Genomic DNA, 12,451 nt, shown 5'->3' with positions numbered 1-12,451 from the left:
CGCCGTACTGCAGCACAGTTTCCTTCACCGTTGGAATGAAGACATTCAGTATCATACATCATGGCTAACGATAAAACAACAGCATCAAAGCTGTTTTGCCAGAAATGCCGCGTCCCTATCGACATCGATGCCTCCGTTGACCAACTCAACCCCGCCGCATTCAAGCTCCTTACAGGTATATATAACTCATCCGTAAAACTTATACTGCTCATTCTAACTTACATAGACTCTACCGTACCTGGCCAGCAGCAGTCTGCTTCCAGCTCCACTCGCCAGTCACGCCCGGCCTATCCCTCCGCTCGCCATCAAACCTACGATGCTGCCATACAGAATGCAAGAAATCCGACCTTCAAACGCAACGTTCCCTCTCCGCGCTTCAGTCAACATGGAGGACATAACCCTGCAATGTCCTTCGTCAATGTGCATATGTCTGAATCAATGTTGGATACGCCACCGCCCTCAACAGGAAGTGTCCGCAGTCCCGAACGCCAGCCCGTGCCGGAGGAAGGAGAGTCGAACGGGACGGAAACTACAAGACGTGCCAGCGCAATAGGGACTTCGGGAGCTTCATCAGCAGGCAAGATGTCTGACGGAATGGAAACGACCAACCGCATGTTCGAAATCCTCTCCGCTCGCTCCGATATCGATCACCCGATCTGCGTGGAGTGTACAGAACTGCTTGTGGATGGCTTGCAGAAACGTCTCACTGTTGCTACCCGCGAGCGTGACGCATATGTGGATTACTTGCGTCGTGCGAATACCGACGTACCCAGCGCAGAAGAGATCAAGACAGCAGAATCCCAACTGAAAGCGGCGAAAAAGAGCGAGGCGGAAGCGATTGCCAATCTTGAAAAGATGGAAGCCGAGAAGGCGGAGCTGGATTCCCAGATGGCTGCGTTAGAGGCAGAAGCACGAGAACTTGACAAAGAGGAAGCTCTCTTCTGGCGGAACAGGAACAAGTTTGCTACAGAGCTGTCTAGCTTTCAAAACGAACGTGATGCGCTGACGACCAAGCACGCTCACGATGCACAAATACTAACACAGCTCCAACGACGAAGCGTATACAATGATACCTTCAACATCACCCATGACAATCACTTCGCCACGATCAACGGACTACGTCTCGGTCGTTTGCCATCACCATACGTCGACTGGCCCGAGATCAACGCAGCATGGGGCCAAACTTGTCTCCTAGTCGCGACGCTTGCCGATCGCCTGGGTTTCAAATTCGAAGGCTACGAGCTCTGCCCCATGGGCTCCAACTCAACCATCCTGAAGCTCGAAACCAAAGGCACAAGCAATGACCGCAGCGGCGCCACCTCCACGCAAACCGGCGCAGCCGTCACCCGACAAAGACTCGAGCTCTACTCCTCGGGCGACTTCCCCATCAACTTCGGCTTCCTCCACCGAAAGTTCGACACAGCCATGGTCGCATTCCTCGAATGCCTCCGCCAGCTCGGCGAGTTCGTAGAGAACTCCCCGGCCCCCGCTGCGCACGGCAGCCCCGGCCTAGGCGCCATCAAGATGCCGTACGAGATCAAGAAGGACAAAATCCACGACCAGAGCATCAAACTGGCGATGAACAAGGAGGAGCTGTGGACCCGCGCCTGCAAGTACACGCTCACATGTTGCAAGTGCCTGCTCGCGTACGCCAACAACGTAGAGAGTCTGAAGGTTCAGCGGTCAAGATAGGATCGACTGCATTCGGCTCATGATTGGAGTGGGAGATTGGATATTGAGGAGGATATTTAGGGGACACGAGAGAGCCATCTACACCGCGCGTGCAACATCTATTCACACCCAGGTCTTCCAAACGGAGTTTTAGAATCCTTAAGATACCCCTACTAGTATTATTACACCCATTTTTTAAAAGAGAAAATAGTCTGCAACGCTGCAACCACTCCGATGTCTTACTATGTGCTTGTGTAATGTGCCTTCCGTGATTTGTTCCCCCCTCTCCTTCTTGGTTGCATGCCCTCGACCCCACGACTACCTGCGTGATCTTCAATCTCTATCTTCATCGAAGTCTTCTCTGGGGGGCTTTGTGTAGCTAGCCTGATCACGTCCCGCTCGTGAGACGTTGGACACTTGTGCTTCTTGGAGATCTAGGTTTACGGGATACAGTTGTCACACGTCTACATGTCTAAATGATAGCGGCGGTTGCATATCTTTCGTGTAATGAAAGATATGCTTCCGTCGCGGGTAGGTTGTGATACTTTGTTTTGATAAGGAGTCGTTCACATGTGGATGTAGTAAATTAGGCAATTGGGGAATACGTTGCAGGAAAGGGTGTGTGTATAACGGTACTTGTAGATTAGGGCTACCTGGACATTTACCTTTTTGGTATTATAGTGGAGGTTGCTACGTTCTTCACCACGTCTACTTCTATCGTAGATTTACATACCATGAACGAGTTCTACACGCAGAAGAAAAGGAAAAGAAAAAAAGAAGTGGGTGTTACCTCAACAGGTAGCGGTGTGTGCACACATATTCCATCGCAACGAATAGTACGCAGCCAATTTGTACAAATGATGAGTATCCAAGTCGAAAAAAGAAGGTGGTTTGTCTCTGTGGTGTTGCATCTCTACCAACTTCGGTACGTACCTAACTCGTACCCTACGGTCTAGACAACAACCTCCTCGCGGAATCGGGGCCGCCCGAACGTCTAAACGTGCCCGCAGTCCTAGGGACGTCGCATTATTTCTTACTTCCTCGCTTCCTTTTCGAGGAAGAAGTATTATTTCAGATCGGATTCGGTTTGTCATAATCGAATTCCCCCCCGTTGGTCCCGTGAGATCCTTTGAAATTGCTGCTAAAGTCCGAAAAAAATTAGAAGCGATGCTACTCCACCCAGGCCAGGTGGTTTTAGCTCGCAGTTTTTCTTCTTAGGCAACGTTTGGTTTAATAATAGGATCGCGTTTGCGTGCAGTAAGAAAAAAAAAGGTACAGTAGTTGGAAGGGAATGCTACTAAGATGATGGCATGGGTGGGTAGTGGTTGGTGTTACGTGTACTTCCGTCGGAAGCGGCTTGAAAAAATTTGTGAACGATGGACGAAACCAATGATGGGCAAGGCGAGAGGAACACGACGGTACGAATGGAAAGATTATTTGTGTTCATTCACGACAATGATGCAAGTGTCGCAATTGCGTTGTGTCCATTTCTCGGAGGAAATGGTTATGACTGCATTTCGCCTGTCGCTCGGTTCTAGCACGGCTGAGGAGTGCTCATGGGACTGACTCCGTGAAATCCGGCGGATGAGTCGGACGTGGAAGGCAAAGCACACCATAGCCAAGACCTCACGATACTCGGTGACTACGGAGGCGAAGCTGAATAGAGCATGTCACCACCAGTAGCTGGTCTTCTCCTGGTGTTGTTGGCCAGTGCATCAAAAGCAGACGACGTGGTCATATGGTGATGGACTCGTGACTTATGAAAAGTAAGCCAAGGTTAGTTGACGTTGGCGTTGCTGGACTGGTACGAAATATGTTGAAGCGAGAATAGCCGGGGAAGGAGACCAAGTGGCCAGCCAGCCAGGGGTGGCTCAGCTCAGCAAAAAAAGGTACGTGCCATGCCGAGTGACCTCGATCTCTTGAAGTTCGGTGCCCCGTAGCTCGACTAGGTACTTTATCACCAATTTGGCCTGTTATTGTTTGTGACTGGCTCTGCTCGTACTCCAGCGAAGGAAAAAGAAAAAGGCGGCTCCGACATTTCCTACCGGCTTTGGCGTGAGTTGCAGGATTAGTCCGCAAAGGGATTAGCGGGAGCCGTACTAGATGCGGACCATCTGTACGGGTTCGTGATCCCCCCGATCTTTGCGGGGTAGGGCCCTTTTTTCTTAGGTCATGGAAACCAAGGGCGAGCAATGTGCACACAGCACTCAGCACTGTGCAAGGTGGAAACAGCTTTGATGTGCACCGGACCCCAAATACAGATCCTGCCCATCAGGTACCCTTCCAAGCATCCCGAGAGGCCACCTGAACCATGATTGGATCCCGCAGTTCTGCAGGGCCACATTGCTCAATATGATGCGATGTGCTGCCATGTTTGCCATGCGGGCAATCAATCCATCGATCAATCAGCACCCGTTATCCCTCAGGCTGCAACTTGCTCTTTTCTCGAAGCCCAGTTCGCCGCTCGGGAAACCAATGCCAGAACAACTATGTCGTAATGTAATATCGGCACAGGGGAATAGGCCTAAGTCATTTGCATGGCGGCTCCTGCTTCATCGAGCAACGTGGACCAGACCAGTACGGCGCGACTCTCCTCGCGCATGGGCTAAAGTAGTTCCCGCGATGCATCGCATAAAGACTGGCGTGTAGAAGCGTTTAGAGAAGTCGCTTTTGTTTGTTGTTGCATCTTACATGGCGGGGAAGAAGTTTCAAAACGTAACAGAATAGCTGACCATCCCAGTCTCATGCAGATGGTTAACAACGCCCGCTTGCGGAGAAGGACTGCGGAGAAGGGGACTACGGGAATGGACTTTTGCTTTAGGCATGTCTCTGCTGAGTCGTTGGCAGCGTTGATGCTGCTTGTGCTCGCAACACCAATAATGGGGGTTTGTCACGCAACGGTGGTAGTCGATGATGAAATCAAGACCGGAACCATCAATTCGGGTCCAGGACCGCAAAGAGTCGGGACTGCTCCCGGACTCGTGCCCTATCGAATTGTAAGTATCACAAAAGTCATTGTCGTATACAGGTGCATGTATACTTGTGTACTCAAGGAGCAACGGCACATGCAGCACACAATTTATATCCATCTTTCTATGCTCGTATGGGATGGCATAAGGAGGCATCTCTCCGTAGTACGTAATATCCCCGCAGCCAAAGATCGGTCAGGATTCAAGAAACGAGTGCCAGACAAAATACATCCTTCGCCATGTCGCTGCTGGGATGGGTAAGGGTAGAGCAGGCGTAAAGGTGTGAGGGGTTGTAAGGTAATGATGGCGACGAGTCGCGCCATCGTACCAGTCTCACGATGCTCAATTTCCGAGGACCAGGCGCATATGGTGAGACCCCGACGTGAGAAGCAAGCGTGCCAATGCCACGGACACCACAAGACAAAGAGTGATGGCGATTATGATGACGATGACGTTGAAGATGATGGAAGAATTGCGATTCTCCTACAGTTGATGTTGCACAATTCCAATCGTTGCATGCGTGAGAAGTGCGTGCGAAAGTTGTTGGTGGTAGAATTATCCTGAGTAGTGCACATATCTGGGGTAAGCCACATGGAGGTTGGTTCATTTAGGACTGTCCGGATCAGACGAGGCATGGCAAGACGAGACACAATGAAGACAAGAGGTTTAGAGACTATGGTGGTTGGTGCGCGTGGTGTGGGTGGAAATTGATGTGAGCGATGAGGAAGATGATGGAGCATCTTCGCAATCCGGGACGAGCAAGGAACGAATCCAATTCAAGCCAAGCCAACACGATACGCCAGCCAGTCAGTCCAAGAAGGCAAGCACTATTGGATGCCGCGGACAAGCAACAGCGGTTACGGTGGACGAGAGGAGGATAGAATAGAGTAATGGATGGCCATGGCCATGGTCATGGCCAGGTGGTGAGGTGGTAGGTGGTAGGTGGTGAATTGGATTGGCATTGGCACTGGCACTGGCACTGGCAGGCAGACTTTTCCCTGTGAGCTGCAAGTCAGCTAATAACGACAGCCCCAGTAGTACGATTAGTAGCCCCCAGTCCAGTCAAGGTCGGTAAGGGGAACAAGAGAAAGTAAGAGGCACAGTACTTCCGTAGTAGAGGGTGAAAGGGTAAAACGATGGACCAGTGGGCTGGAAGGAGATGGAGCACGAGGGACAAGGAAGGGAGCAGGAAGCAGCATGAAGTCGGAGTTTGGAGTGTTGGAGAGGAGAAAGGAGGAATCGATGTGTCAAAAACAGCTTTCCATTACCCTCAAAGAATTGAAGAAATGTACCATGTGACCCGTCTGGCTTTGACACCAAGTCAGACGGCGTTTAGGCATTGGATGGTCTGTCACGCCTGTGCAAGGACTGCTAGGAGACTGTTCGGCCATGGCTCGCCTCGGGTGTCTTCCCGCCGCAGCTTGGCACACGTATTTCCCGACATAACCTTCTTTTCCTCTTTTCCCTTTTCCCTTTTCCCTTTTCCACTATTATTAACTATTCCATTAACTACAGTAACTAACACCGTTGATTGACTCTTACTCTGTACTGTGTACTGTGTAGTACTCAACATTCGCCTTACAATTCAAATCGCGATTGTCCAAGTGACCTTACTTCCCGGTCCCGGATCGTACCATACCATACCCAAACCAGTACCTTTGATTCATTATTACCATACTCGTAGTCTTGTAGTCCCAATTCCCATTACTATTACTTCATCCCGGTCCATACAGGTACCCGGATGTACAACAGCCACTTCCACAACCTCGCTGTAACGTAACTCGCCATCCTCCTTCCATCACCATCAGCATGACCATTTTTTGCACATTTTTAGTCCATGCTTCTCTCTCTAGGTAACTCGTAGTTCTCCACCGGGCTCCGCTCTCTAGCACCTGGACCATCCTCTCGTCTCGCATCTCCGTTAGAACATTGCTTGGGTTCTGGGGAAATGACCGAACTAGTTCCATCGTATCATTTTGGGATCCGCCTTTGTTTGCAAATTTTGGTGAAGAAGTGGAGAAGGGTGCCTTCCTCATTTAGATATATATCTTCCACACACACTCTCACTCACTCTCACTCTCACCACACACATCCCAATATATATATATCCATTCACTCCCCCTTCCCTACTCCTCTGACCTCATCACCCATTCCAAGACCTTGACGACTTTGACTCACCCCATATCGCCACCGACCCATACATATCACTCCAGTCCTACCACACACATCCACGTTCAACTCGACAACACCTTGACTCTTCACACCATCACCGTCACCATCACCATCACCAACACCAACATTCACTCCACGATTCGTCATACACCTCGACGGAGCTCATCGCTCCACCTACTACCACCCAATTGACACCATCTACTACATCATCTCAGCTCCACCTTCTAACCCTCAGCTATCAATTCAATGCAACTCAACGATTTCCCCTACGAAGTCCTTGCAAAGATCCTCGAAGAGACTGCCAAAGCCAATATACGAGATGGCCCAACCTACACCTTCGGTCTAAGCCAGGCTCCCCTTCCTCTCCAGCGTGCGACCTTGACCCGATATGTTCGAGGACCTGTCCCCCCGGAGATGCTCAAGTGGGATGCCACCTCCGCCCTCCGTCTCGTATGTTGGAAATGGCACGAATGGTCTCTGGGGTACGCTCTCAAGGACGTCTACATCCGCCGCTGGAAGGGTGGAGAGGTAAGGAGTCATTCGCCACCCGAGAAAACTTGAAGAATGCTAACCAGGAACTAGCGTTGGGCGGAACTCTCCAACCGCCGCGAGAACTACCCTCTCTACGAATTGATTGACCGACCAACTGGTACTGCCGTTTACCGCGACCCATTTGCTTCTCTCAAGCACACCGTCCGGACCTTCAATGAGTATCCCGAGGTCGCTTCTAAGATCAAGCGTATGTGGTTCCATGGTTTCTATACGGCCGAAACCGATGCTCTCGTCTTCGAAGCCCTCAAGAATTGCAAGAATCTCGTTTCCCTCTCCATCCCATGGACTGCCGTCCGCCACATGGATGCCCAGTCCTGGCGGACCCTGCTTCTCGGCAACGGAAAGCCGTTGGAGTCTCTCGAGCTTTTGTCCGTCGACCCTACTGCCCAACAAGCATCCGACGCTCAGAACCGAATCGATATGCAGCCCTTCCAGTCGGTCAACTTCGGTCAACTTCGCCGCTTGAAGATTTTTGGCGATACAAACTTTATGCCAATCACCGATAACGACCTGTTCGCCATCGCACGCACCGCCAACCGACTGGAAGAGTTCCACCTCACCTGCATCTCGACCATCTCCATCGATGGCGTCATGGCCGTCGTCAAGGCATCGCGAAACACCCTCCGCGTGCTCGAGCACAGCCCTCGTTCCCAGGACGGCTTCTGGCATCCCCACCCCGGATCCCCGAGCGAGAACGAACACCTGTGCGAGGTACTTCGCAGCTGCCCGAGACTCGAGACGCTCTCTATCTCGCTCCCATCTGTTTGCGCCGACCTATTTTCGGATGAGAACGTCAGGTTCAACGGCGACCTCCAGGTGCGAGCTCTGCATCTTTGCGGACACGAACACGGTCGATCCACGCAGGAAGCCACCGACGGTCTCCAGCAATTGCTCCGACAAGCACGCAGCTTGATCCGCCGACGTGCCGAGAGCGTCATTCCCCGCGAACTCTATGTCGAACTTTTCTTCGCCGACTGCATCTTCGAGCCCTCATTCAATTCTGTTCATGGCGACTTTGCTCTAGCGCAGGTCGCTTCCGAGGGTGCCTGGCCGCAGACACTAAGTGCCAGCGGAAAAGGACCGTTCGGATCCACCGGTCTCTACGAGAAGGAGGAGGAGGGACCTTTCCAACGCATTGATGAGGCCGAATTCCTGACAGGCGTGCGACGAAACTGGCTTTCGATCTCAACCTGAACCACGAGGCATCGGTAGTACCGCGCGACTGCCATGGCCTTCTTCTACCATTCATCCAGCCTATTTTGTATTACGACCTTTACTCTTTCATGATGATATCATTACGAACTGCATAAGCGTTGGGGGCGGCCCTGGCATCGGATCACCCCACTGGCCTTTAGCTGCCACGATTTTCTTATTCACGTGGCATTTGAACAATCACCAAAAAAAGTTATTCTGGAATTCGGAGGAAAACGTACAAAAGATACCCAACCCCCCGAAACAAAACATTGGCATTGCATCATCATCTTCAGCGATTTCTCTCACCTTCTTCTTCTTCTTCTTCTTCTTCTTTTTCTTCTCCTTTTTCGGCGGATGAATACCCGGGTTTCAATGGCATGGTTTGAGATTTCCATAGCAAACTCGATTATGACACTGGCATTTTTTGCAGCAGCTAGCATTCAAACAATCAATCAAATCAATACCTAATTCACATCAGTATCTCCATGTTCCGCCTCAATCCTGCGTCTGTACGGCTAGTGATATGGTCAGTGTTTGTTTACTAGTGATTATTGATCAACAAACCAACAACGAACAGGCACAGCAGTAACGCGTGTGTTGCGCTGCGTTGCGCGTGTCGTTGTGCTGCGTTGCGCGTGTCGTTGTGCTGCGTGTGGAGCTGCCCTAGGCCACGAGTAAGTAATCAGATGGCCTCATCGTTCGGAGCCCCGCTTCATGTAAGTAGCTCAGCTATCAGCACACACACACAGGCACGCTTTGGACGACAACATCAAAAGTAGGTATGTCACTGCGGTACCACACGCGTAGCCAATTAGCAACAGCAAGCCTCCTCGTCTCCCGGTCGCACTGCGAAGACGACGCTCATGGTGGTAAATAGTGAGGGAGGAAGAGGACTGAGCCGTTGAAGTCTAAAGACCAGCAACTACTGCGTTGAAAACGTAGCGCTGGGCTTAAGGAGCGATTGCGTCGCAGGCGCGTTTGGTATTAATTATAGACACACACATATGTCGACGACTACCTAGCTAGATCCATTCCCATCCCAATTGGTCCTGCACCAAATCCAATTGAGTTTCCTACCCGCAGGAATCGAAGTGCATGGGCTGAGGAAGCAGAGAGCTGCAGAACTGGCAAGGGGGGGGGGGACGAAAGGGAAGAAAAGAATAGGCGGATTGCCCCGCGGGAGATATGCAGCCGATCGATGCGACGAGCTGGGTGTTTGGCCCGAAGGGGGCAAGCGGCGAGGCAGGTACACAGATCCGTTGGCTGCGAAATGCTTTTGTAAGCAGTGAGTTGGGAGGTGTAAGCGTGTTTTGGAGGGGAGCTAAGCTGTGTGAGGTGTGAGGAAGTGGGAATGAGGAGGAGGAGAGTGGGAAGGTTCTTTTCTCTGAGGTGGGATGTGGACGTGGTATAGGTCGTAAATAAGAGTTAAGGTCGTCTTCAGGAATGTCGTACCTGCGCCGAATATCTCGTATGGAAGACGTAGAAGAAGAATATAATCACTTATAAATAAAGAAAGACAGAAAGATACGGAGTACGAGGTAGCCGTTGCACGTTGTAGTAGTCTTGGCCGTCGTCAGAGCAGCAGGGTAGACTACTGGAGACGGATTGAAGGCGCGAGGGAGCGAGACTGACCAATCCTCGGAATGGGATGTTGGAAGATCCGGGAGGGAAAGGGGAGAGAACCTACCTAGGTAAGATGGAAGATGCTTATTCAACCTCACCAACGTGGGGACACGATATTGATGGTGAGGGTTGGTGAAGATTGGTGAAGATTGGTGATGATGGGATGGGACGATACCATTTGGATTTGTGAGTTCTTACCAATGGTGACAAAAGGTGGGACTAAACCGCATTGGGGACTAGGTATGTAAGCCAGCCTTGCACTCTGTAGTGTTACTCCACCTACTCTTACTCTACCCAGCTATGCCAGCTATGCCAGCTATACCATAGCAGCCATACACTGTACAGTAGCCATACAGTAAACCATAGTAGCTCTGCATTCTGCTCGACAATGGACGCATGCAGGACTACCGGTATGGCCCCCTTCCACACCATTCGGCCCACCTGGGTAGCTATTTCGATCCACTCAACAAGATTACCGCTGTTTACTGCTCATGGTCATGGTTTACCGCTTGTCCTTCCTCCTTCCACCCTGTCATGATGTGGTTTAAAAGGCTCATCCTCGCCGTCTCATTGTCCTGACCATTCCACATCCTCAATCCACCAATTCACTCTCCTACCACAACCAATCCCCCAAAATCAACAATCCGTAGCCATGGCTCCCAGAATCGCTATCGTCTACTACTCGATGTACGGCCACATCAAGCAATTGGTACGTCCTGGTCCCTTCAACATCCGTCTTGGAAGCTCCCCTCCTCCCATCTATTACACCCATACATGCATACCGTCCCATCCCCAGGGGTCCGGTGGTTCAAGCTACCCCGCTCAACGCCAATGTTACCTACATTCCCCTCTTACGCTTCAAGTGTTAAGACGTTTCATGCTGACTTTGCTATCACAGGCCTTGGCTGAGAAGAAGGGTATTGAGGCTGCCGGTGGTAGCGTCGACCTCTACCAGTAAGTATATTGATACCATTCCGACCAATTGCTCTTCCTCGTCCATTGCAATTGGTCCAAATCCACATCTTCCGTACCCTGTTGTCTAACAACATCCCTCAGGATCCCCGAGACCCTCTCCGAGGATGTCCTCGCCAAGATGCACGCACCCGCAAAGGACGCTGATGTCAAGGTCCTCGACAACCCCTCCATCCTCGAGGAGTACGATGCTTTCCTCTTCGGTATCCCCACCCGCTACGGTAACTTCCCCGCCCAGTGGAAGACCTTCTGGGACAAGACCGGCAAGCAGTGGGCCAACGGCTCCTACTGGGGCAAGTACGCTGGTGTCTTCATCTCCACCGGCACCATGGGTGGTGGCCAGGAGTCCACTGCCATCGCCGCCATGTCCACCCTTGCCCACCACGGCATCATCTACGTTCCTCTCGGATACAAGAACACCTTCGGTATGTTCTAGCTTCACACAATCTCTTTAGAGAGGATCAATTATTAACTGTCAATCACAGCCCAGCTCGCCAACTTGACCGAGATCCACGGTGGATCCCCATGGGGTGCCGGTACCTTCGCCGCCGGCGACGGGTCCCGCCAGCCCACCGCTCTCGAGCTCGAGATCGCCGAGCTCCAGGGCAAGGGCTTCTACTCCCAAGTCTCCAAGGTCTCCTTCGCGTGACTACATGATGGTGCGCAGGACAAGCAGGCCACAGAGGGAGCCACTACACAAGACACCTCCTCCGCAGCAGCAGCACCCGCCGCCGCGAAGAAGACAGAGGCATCCGGTCCCCAGGAGAAGACGTCCGAGAAGGACGACGAGGGTCCCTGTGGATTGCCCAAAAAGTGCGAGGTCATGTGAGGCGCCTCTCTGTTCAATGTGTAGTCTCTCTTTTCCCACTTGTTATAAAACCCGAGCGTGAGATTCCCTTTTTATACCTTTACATATAATGAGATAAAGCCAGCCAATGAAACTAAAGATTTCTATTATTCCAACCATTATGACCATCGATCTTTGCAATCATTCCAAACTTGAAACACATAGCAATGGGAAGCAGAATTAGGATAGGGACACCTAACATTCCAGGCAATTGAGCATCGATATGCATTGGTTATGATTACCTCGTGCTCGAACAACCTACCTCCAGCGAAAAAAAAGAAGCTGAGAAAACTAGATTGTCAGAGCCCTTATCTCCCCACGCCATACCTTCCAGAATCCGTCCCACTCGAAACCTCTTCCATTTCTCTTCCTAGAACTAATCATACAAGTACCTACCTACTTACGACTAGCAGTGGTGGCTGTAGCACTTAACTACTAGGCGCGCGTGCAG

The 12,451-nt window shown here is 51.3% G+C and overlaps 5 protein-coding genes across 5 annotated transcripts; all 5 read left to right on the top strand.

Moving 5' to 3' along the window:
• The first annotated feature begins 7 nt into the window (after positions 1 to 7).
• Positions 8 to 1,895, top strand: BU24DRAFT_372590 (APG6-domain-containing protein). Its single transcript, XM_033524507.1, has 2 exons — positions 8 to 175; positions 227 to 1,895. The coding sequence occupies exons 1-2, from the start codon at positions 61 to 63 to the stop codon at positions 1,690 to 1,692; spliced, it is 1,581 nt and encodes a 526-aa protein (XP_033381638.1). The 5' UTR covers positions 8 to 60; the 3' UTR covers positions 1,693 to 1,895.
• A 2,339-nt stretch (positions 1,896 to 4,234) lies between these two features.
• BU24DRAFT_234463 (uncharacterized protein) lies at positions 4,235 to 5,130 on the top strand. Its single transcript, XM_033522216.1, has one exon. The coding sequence runs from the start codon at positions 4,416 to 4,418 to the stop codon at positions 4,899 to 4,901; it is 486 nt and encodes a 161-aa protein (XP_033381637.1). The 5' UTR covers positions 4,235 to 4,415; the 3' UTR covers positions 4,902 to 5,130.
• A 2,084-nt stretch (positions 5,131 to 7,214) lies between these two features.
• Positions 7,215 to 9,028, top strand: BU24DRAFT_424300 (uncharacterized protein). The gene is made up of 2 exons (XM_033528464.1): positions 7,215 to 7,340; positions 7,395 to 9,028. Exons 1-2 carry the CDS (start codon positions 7,227 to 7,229, stop codon positions 8,556 to 8,558), a joined length of 1,278 nt encoding a protein of 425 aa, XP_033381636.1. The 5' UTR covers positions 7,215 to 7,226; the 3' UTR covers positions 8,559 to 9,028.
• Positions 9,029 to 10,474: 1,446 nt separating this feature from the next.
• Positions 10,475 to 12,036, top strand: BU24DRAFT_393978 (benzoquinone reductase). Its single transcript, XM_033525212.1, has 4 exons — positions 10,475 to 10,890; positions 11,080 to 11,135; positions 11,238 to 11,578; positions 11,639 to 12,036. The coding sequence occupies exons 1-4, from the start codon at positions 10,834 to 10,836 to the stop codon at positions 11,800 to 11,802; spliced, it is 618 nt and encodes a 205-aa protein (XP_033381635.1). The 5' UTR covers positions 10,475 to 10,833; the 3' UTR covers positions 11,803 to 12,036.
• Positions 11,708 to 12,139, top strand: BU24DRAFT_234420 (uncharacterized protein). Its single transcript, XM_033522215.1, has one exon. The coding sequence runs from the start codon at positions 11,807 to 11,809 to the stop codon at positions 12,041 to 12,043; it is 237 nt and encodes a 78-aa protein (XP_033381634.1). The 5' UTR covers positions 11,708 to 11,806; the 3' UTR covers positions 12,044 to 12,139.
• The last annotated feature ends 312 nt before the right edge of the window (positions 12,140 to 12,451 follow it).

Source organism: Aaosphaeria arxii (assembly GCF_010015735.1).
Source record: "Aaosphaeria arxii CBS 175.79 unplaced genomic scaffold BU24scaffold_6, whole genome shotgun sequence".
NCBI lineage: Eukaryota > Fungi > Ascomycota > Dothideomycetes > Pleosporales > Aaosphaeria > Aaosphaeria arxii.
This window is presented reverse-complemented; position numbering and strand designations above follow the sequence as displayed.